General features: G+C 37.8%; 1 protein-coding gene across 1 annotated transcript; it reads right to left on the reverse strand.

The window, feature by feature from the left end:
- Positions 1-739: 739 nt before the first annotated feature.
- pbk (PDZ binding kinase) lies at positions 740-7,888 on the reverse strand. Its single transcript, XM_005466321.3, has 7 exons — positions 7,753-7,888; positions 7,028-7,195; positions 5,902-6,041; positions 5,335-5,504; positions 4,321-4,450; positions 2,509-2,685; positions 740-1,787 (listed from the first exon to the last, which is right to left on the reverse strand). Exons 2-7 carry the CDS (start codon positions 7,192-7,194, stop codon positions 1,549-1,551), a joined length of 1,023 nt encoding a protein of 340 aa, XP_005466378.1. The 5' UTR covers position 7,195; positions 7,753-7,888; the 3' UTR covers positions 740-1,548.
- Between the last annotated feature and the right edge of the window lie 697 nt (positions 7,889-8,585).

Consider the following 8,585-nt stretch of genomic DNA (forward strand, 5'->3'; position numbering starts at 1 on the left):
GCACACGGGATTATAAGGGGCACTGTCGATTTTCAGAAAAATCAAAGGATTGATTTTAAGTGTGCCGTATTTTCCAAACAACACGGTAATAACGACGGCCCGCTAGCATGCGCTACCAAAAACAGTGCTTTGTTGTGTATCTGACAGACGAAAGCTAAACCAGTTCCACACCACTGAAGTTGCAGCATTTTTACAAACCAGTTCTGGTTCATCCGTTTCATTTAACGATCCACTTTCGCTCTTCTCATTCTGCGTCGCCGCCATGTGCATATGTAAACAAAGGCACTGCGCATGCGCGTTTTACCCATATTCTATCGCGATATTTCATTTTCCTATCGTTGCCCAAAATTACACCGGTATTACCGTGAACGGTATGATATAGCCCAGCCCTAGTATATTAGCTAATTAATCTGTGGTCATTCCCTGCTGTTATGTTTGTGTCAGGCTACAGGCATGAATAAAATGCTGTGGCTTTCTCAGTTTGTTTTTTTTGGTTTTCCTTCTCTTTCTGGAGGAAAAGAAACATTTGTCCTTTGAACGTTCCCTCACATCCATTTAGTTAGTTCAAGATTTTGCTGCCACATGTTCTGTTTCAAAAACTGGTGAATTGCAATTATGATGAACCCAAGTATAAATCTATTTGCGAGTCATTTGTGGAAATAACCTGTGATTGCTGTTGAATTTGTCGTTGAATCAGTGCTGTCTTCTCTTCAGGCTTTCAGAGAGCATGAGAGCTACATCAGTGTAAGAGCAGAACTGCAAGTACTGGCACAATTTATGAATGCACCATGTATTCATAACAATAAACCATCAAGTCCTTTGAGATTATATTTTTTAGATATTTTAAAATCTATATTTGTCTGTTGGGAGCAGCAGTTGACAGCATCTCTTCTTAAACGTCCCTTAAGTTGCGTGTACAGTGAGTACTGTACAAGGAAGGTGAACTTTACCTGCTGGCAAAGATGATGTAGCTAAAAGCTGTAAGTTTCAGCTTAGTCTCAAATCATTTCAGTCATAAGTAGCTGATCAGGTTTTTAAAGTTTAACAGGAGATGAATTATTTAAGTCCTGCTGTGTTTTACTAATAGGCTTTTGCCACTGATACATAACAAAAATATAACTGGCTTTAGAAAGTGGGTGAATGGGGGAAAAGTGGTCTGGGATCATTGTCCAATTTATTTATATTTAAAAAAACCCCCAATATAAACGAACATTTTACAGGTTACAAGTTGAATGAGATTAAAATGACAAATACATATAAACAATGGATGAAAGTAAAAACATTGACAATATTAAAGAGGACAATAGGAAAGATAACAGACGAATAGTAATATAAAGAGGTCAGCACAAACTGGAAAGGCATTAACTATGTTTATGCTCAGTGTTAGTTTGTTTATTAACCCGTGGAGAAAAAATAGATATGTATCAGGGGACTCGTTATGTCCATGTGTTCTATAATCGTTAATCCCTTAAAAAAAATTAGCCCAACATTTATGAAGTTTCATTAAACATTTCGAAGCTGCGCCTCTGACACAGTGAGCAGAATAACTCAGTCGATAACGATCACCTCTGAGGGCGTTTTGTCCAGGGAGGCGTTGCTCTCTAAAGCCTGGACGATCTGGGCGGCTGTTGGTCTTTTCTTGTGGTCCTCCTCCGTGCAGAGGTAGAAGAGCTCCACCATTCTCCGGTATGAGCTGCCCAGAGCCTCGGTGTCCAGTGCCGGCCGCGTCCCCAGCCGCTCATAGTAGGCGTCCTCATCAAAACTCAGCTCCATAGAGTCCTCTAAAACTAAAGCGTATAAACACAGTCAGTATACTGTTCCACAATTAGGTTTTTCTTTTAGTCTTCACCGTATGGAGTTATGCTTCTTCTACACACACTTCAGGAATGATAATCTGATGGAGCAAAATGCTTCTTTTTCAGAGTCTCAGCTTTAAAACTACTATCAGAAAGTACAGTGAAGATGTGGGCACAATCAAACTGAACAATTACACATTTGCAGGGAATGAACATTAAGAATGACTACTTAAAAATGAAAGAAGATACATTCTTATTATAGACACTGTTTGTAGAATTAAAAGGAGAACTGGAAACAGTGTCAGGTGATGTGGATTGGGATTTTGTATCAGCCAAACATAACTGGAGCTGCACAGAAAGCAATGAATGAAATTTAAAAATATCCTCTTAGTACCCAGCTAAGGCTCTAGTTTACACTGGATAATATTACACTGGAGGATAATATTTTGCTACTTTCTACTGCTAACTTAAAACCAAGCAAGCTTAAGAGGCACTGGAAACCAAATAATTGTTTTTAATGATTTCAAAAGATAGTTGGATCTGAACTACAGGCACCAAGAATGCCTAAAATGTGTCTGATAAAAAGATGGAGGCGTGGCCTAAGCTCATGGGACTTTTTGTGCAAACTGAAAAACTGTGAAAGTGTCATGAAGACACATGGAAGAAAAGCTAACATTCTGTCAAGTCCGAGTAAATCAAATTGACATCTCACCTTCACCCTCATCATCCTCCAGCATCTCGAGATGAGGCATGGCCAGCGTCATCATCTCCCACAGAGTGAGACCGTAGGCGTAGATGTCTGCCTTGTCTGTGATCTCTCCTCCTTCCTCCAAACATTCCTTGGGCTTCCACGGCTCTGTGCCGATGTACTTCGCTTTTGGGTCAGACACTGAAGACACAGAGTTGTTTTTCATGAAACTCCCTTTGGACTGAGAAACAATTTAACTGCAAAACAAACAAATTTAATTTGTCCAGGTTGCCGCAATGGCATCACCCGAAATTACATTACTTTTAAAAACAAAGCGCATCTTTGAGGCTCCAGAAGTTTCTAATTAGCTCAAATTGAACCCAAATTGTTGGAGACCCCCGCAGACTGATGACATGATGTATGAGGATAATTTATGTTTCTGTCCGGGCAGAAAAACAAAGTAAATCAACTGCTGTAAACAGTGGTTACCACACAAATGTGTCTGCCAATTCTGTGCTTTAATCCATGATTAATCCCATTTGTGTGCCTGCATACGCTCTGTACCAGTTCGGTTAACTGCATCATTTAACGATGCGCTGTGGGTGAGTACTCGGTTTTGCTGCTTTATGAATGAAATGACCTGCGTGGCAACCATAAAAGGAGCTCGCTGAGTTGCTTTAGTAAGGGGAAAAAATGAACATGGTTCATCTGTTCAGCAAGGAGAGAAACGTAAGAGCTGGCTGAACATTTCTGAATAAAATCTAATTTTTTTTCACTTTTGTGACCTCGAAGCCATATTCCTTTTATTAAATGGTGCTTATGATAATTTTCACCAGGTTAGACATCTGTTTTCATGACCATTGTGAAAAAGGCACCTAAGATATGGGCTAAAGTAGGAAGGTCTTTGGTGTTGTTCTCTGTGATGATTTATTTTAATGCCAACATCATCAGCCAACACATTATTAAGCAGAAACACAATTCTCCTTTACATCCTTCCCCAATTTCATGAAATTTTCCACTGAGGTCAAAGACAAGGAAGAATTAAGTAAGTTTATTATTATGATTATTATTTCCCCCCCAGATTATTTGACCTGACTCATTGATTTGAGCAGAACTGGCAGGGTTAAGTCTGTTTAATTCCAGCTAATTTAACAAAACCCTTAAAAAATATAATAAAGTAATTGTAACTACAGCTTTCCACCAAAAGCTCAACAGAAACAGCAGAAAATAAATCAGCACACGTGCTTGAGCTGTGTGGTTGTTATTCTGAGCTTGTCAGCTTATTGGTAACATACCCACTTCTGCAAAGCTGAAAAAATACACCATAAATATTGCTTCCAGGCAAACAGGATGCACCAATTCATATGAAAAAGACAATTCCAATAATAATAATAATAATAATAATAAAAAAAAAGAATCAACTCATAAATCCTTCAACCATTAAACAGTATAATCTAGAATGATGTTCTCTTGGAGTCATTGCTAAACAGTGAAGAAGATGAAAATGCTGAGGGACAGCTGCTACAACATAAACCATGAAGGCCGTAACAGATACATCCCCAAAATATACATAAATAAATAAAAACTCAAGTCCATTAATCATACAAAATGTGGGCCAACAAAGCTATTTTATAGAATACACGAGGCTACGTTTGTGCTTACATTTTCCTTATGCTGTGTCGCCCTTACTGCACTATAATGCTGCTGCTGGGACCTTGTTTCAGTAGATTCACATTTCAAATCCCAAACTCTCATATATAAAACTGGTCAAAAATCTTTAATATGACGGAAAAACCCAGAGAGCTATAATGTCTCATGACCGAAAACAGAATTTACCTTTCATGTTTTCATCCAGCTGCAGAGACACGCCAACATCGCAGATTTTCACTGTTTCAAAGTCACCCTTGATGACCACGTTACATGACTTCATGTCGCCGTGCAGCAGCTTCTTCTCATTGTGTAGATACTGCAAAGGCAAAGTATTCCTGAAGCTCATGGCTGATGTTAAACAGACAAATATTTAGGAATGAAAGAAACCTTTGAATTAGGTGAGCTGGAGGATTATTAAACAGTAAATATTATGAAAATGTACCATTGCCTCACAAATGTTTTACTTTTAACCAGGGATATTATTTAGCATCAGCCACATCCTGGAAGAATATAAAGGCGACCAATACATTTCAGATAAAAACATCACTTTTTATCTATTAAGTGGTTGGTATTTTTAAATATTTATCCCTAGGTGGCTGTTATGTGTAATTTTTAAAAATGTATTTAATTTGTTTTCACCTAAGTAATAAATATATTAGAGCCTGAAAGATACTGTTAGTTGATATATTGGCAGACAAATGAAAATTTGACAGATGGGAGAAAGACTCTTCAGCCATGTTATGAGCGTTGATGTTGCATAGTTTATCCACCAGAGGGCACTCTGCACCTGCTCTGCTGACAACATGTTTGTTATGCCACAAACAATAACAAATAAAACTTTTAAACTGCACTGACATATTTGCTTAGCAAGGGCTCACAAATAACTCAACATCAGAGATGTTAGCGAAAACTGTTTGCAGTGTTTCCGACAGAAAAAAATATCAGCCAATACTGGATTTTTAAATCACCAAGTATCCGTATCTAAAAACATGCAGCTCAAGCAGAGATATAAAATAATTTGTACCTTTTAAAAACTGTTGTAAGGAGCCACTAATGTATGTCGTAAAAGATCATGTGTAATGATCAGATGTGGGAATTGATCCCACCTGTGACTATATATGTAAGTATGTATGTATGTATTTCCAGTTATGACACAGGTGTTTATGCCAGGTAGAAAGGAGGACCATTTAAGCGATTTACCTGCAGGCCACGAGCCACATGCAGTGCCACTTTCTCTATAATAGCAGCAGGAAAAGCTTTCAGGCCATCCTCCCTCCGCTTCTCTATCAGGTCATTGAGGGACTGCTCTCCTCCATACTCCATGGCCAGACACTTGGAGCCATCTTTGGCCGTGGTGAAGGCACGGAAACCTTGATGTTTGCACAAAGACGCACAAGATTTAAAAGAGCAAATATAACAGTATCACAGGCAGCATGATCTGAAAATAAGAGAACCAAAAAGCTATTTGTCCATTGTGTTCATTTTGCACAAGATTTGTACCAAGTGACAAACACAAACATTAATAAAAAAAAATAAAATCAAATGATGTTGAACTGTGGGATTCAGTGTTTTTTGTTATTTTCTTATCTTTTTCTTAGAAACAATGTCAAAAATTTACAGTGTCACTGGAAAATATAAGTTACTGACAGGAACAAGTAAGAGGACATATAATGTGACCTCAGGGAGCTGAATAATGACTCTCTCTTCCAGTTTTTTGTGTCACTGCTAACTGAGACAGATCGCCATCACAACAGCGCCCACTCTTACCAACGATGTTTGGGTGATTGATTCCTTTCAGGACCTTTGCCTCCTCGTTGAGGCGCTGCTGGTAAACAGCCACCTGTTTGGCTGCACATTTACTGTTGATCTTCTTCACAGCCCAGGGTGATGCATTTAGGTTGCCCACTCTACGATTAATCATCAAAAACACACAGAGCGCATTTGTTGTTTTATGTTTAAGTACACAGACAGGAAAAAGTATTGCAACTGCGATAAAAATATCTTGTAGATGTATTCGTTTACTTGGTCATGAGATACTGAAAGAGACACGATACTGGTAATGGCAATATAATGTGGCTTTTAAAAACACATTGCTCATTCATGTTAAGTTTGCAATATACAGCTCCAACTAGATTGACTAGATGTCCCACCTGCATGCATCCCCACTAACACCCACAGACGATTAGCATGAGCTGAAATCAGAGCAGTTTTAGTTACTAGGAGAGATGAAAGTTGCATCTGAATTTAAAAAAAAAAAAAAATCATATTTAATTGTCCTTCACATGCTTAATGCCAAACCTGTGAACTATATTTAATTTTTGAGTTAGATATTTTTAACAAGCTCTCATCATAATTTGTGCCACACTGTTGCACAAAAAACACTATTGTTCACACACTCTGTTGGGATCTTGTCACATTATCTTCAGCTAACATTTTTTAAACAGTTTTTTTATTTGCAGGTTAATGAAAAGCAAAAACACGTTAAAAACAAACAAAAAAGCGCTCATAGATGAACATAGTTCGTTGAAACCCAAAGTGACATCCAAGCTATGTTTTTTTTAAATCGGAGGCTGAACACTATCAACTTCCAATGACTTGGAAATCAGGAAATCTGGTTATTTGAAGAATTTTTTGTGTTTAGCCTTTAAGTTAAATTTGCTGTAAACAGACTGATTCAGGTACTTCCCTGGATCTTTGAGGGGTAGACATGACAATCAGCTTAATGATTCTGTGTTTTGACACAGATGTTAAAGTCCTTGCTATCTCTGGGGATTTCCTAAACAAAGTTATGTACCAAGCTTCACTAAATTAATTTCTGATTTAATTTCAAAAGGGTGGTTACATTTGATAGAAGATACATTGTGATCCATCAATTCAGAGAGCACAGTAACACCTGTTCATGAGATAAACGTTGACTCCAGTCCCACAACCCAACTTCTTCATGAAAGGAGAGGCAGGGATGGTGATGGGGGTTCCGCTGGTGCTTCCGGTGCTCCTCACTCGGACAATTTTAGGGGTTTTAAATGCGCCCTGATCGGGGCTGGTGGCAGGGGTGGCCATTCTGTAAAGTTTCAGTAAACACGTGAAAGCAAAGTGGCAAAACAAACTCACAACAAGGTAGAAGTGGACGTATGGGCATTAACAATGATGTGGATTTGAGTTTAATGTACTGCACTAATAGGTGGTATTTCATGTATGTATAAGCCGAACTAAAATCTGAGGTGCCTACTATGTTTTTAACCATATACACGGTTGTCCTTGTCTACGCTCATATAAAACTTAAAGAAAAAGATATATTTTAAACGAGGCCTGGCGCAACTGCTATTGAAATTAGCGTTCAGCTTCAAGACTCAATTCAAAATTGTACTTTAAACTGAGTAATTAATATTTCGACTTAGCTTCGAAATAAGTGATGATTATTTTAGAGTAGGTTTTTAGATATCGGTTATTGACGATATAAAATAAAATTCGCAGGCACCAAACTGTTTAAATTAACGTCAACTGGCATCCTTTAACCGTGACTGCGAATCATTTGGTTAGTTATTTGAATTAATGTATCAAAAATGTCGTTAATTTGATCAAATATCTGTAACTTATTTTAAAGAAAAGTAGGATTACCTAAAAGTTTCCTTCCGCTGCTGCAGCTAAAAACCGCCCGAAGATTCAAACTGAAGGCTGAGCATACAGGACGGAGACCGCAGAGGGACAAACCCAGCAGAGGGAGTTTGCTTTTTAAATAACGGAGAGAAACTTGCATGTTTCATTTACTTTTCAACGTGACTGGCCCCAGCTGGCCAAAAGCAGAATTACAATTTTTACTTTTTACAAGTTTTACAATATTCTTGATTTTTCCAATAATTAAAAATTGTAATTCTGCTTTGTTTATGACAGATGATGATGTAATAGCAGAGAGTTGGTTACAAATTAGATTACAAAATGTATTTTCACCACTTACTATGAGCTACACCACAGATTGTAGTCATCACTTACTTATGAATAGTTAGAAAATCCTAGTACCAAAATGAAACAGGGACTGTCAGATCATGATTGGTCACATTTCACCTACCTAACATAAATATAATCTGGGGGATTTTTAATACAATTGCCCATTAGCAATCAAACTAATTTGCTGCATGACACCAACTCCTTGTAAACTGGTTTAGTGTCATAAACAGTGTGATGTAGTGATGTCCTTTAGTGTCATTCACGCGGTTCAGAGAGAGAGCTTAGAGGTGAACTAACAGTCCTCTTTTACTGCAAACACTGAGTGAGAAGACACTGCTTGGATGTGGACTGAGTGTGTGTCAAATATTTGAGCTAACGCTAATATCACACTGATCAGTATATTTATGATAGCCAAAATGATTGTTTACTCTGATTTTTCCTGCTGCTCCTAATGAAGAATAAGGGATTTCTGTGTCTGTGTTGATTTCCTCTTTAATCAAAGTGCT

This window comes from Oreochromis niloticus, linkage group LG15 (assembly GCF_001858045.2).
Source record: "Oreochromis niloticus isolate F11D_XX linkage group LG15, O_niloticus_UMD_NMBU, whole genome shotgun sequence".
NCBI classification, from domain to species: domain Eukaryota; kingdom Metazoa; phylum Chordata; class Actinopteri; order Cichliformes; family Cichlidae; genus Oreochromis; species Oreochromis niloticus.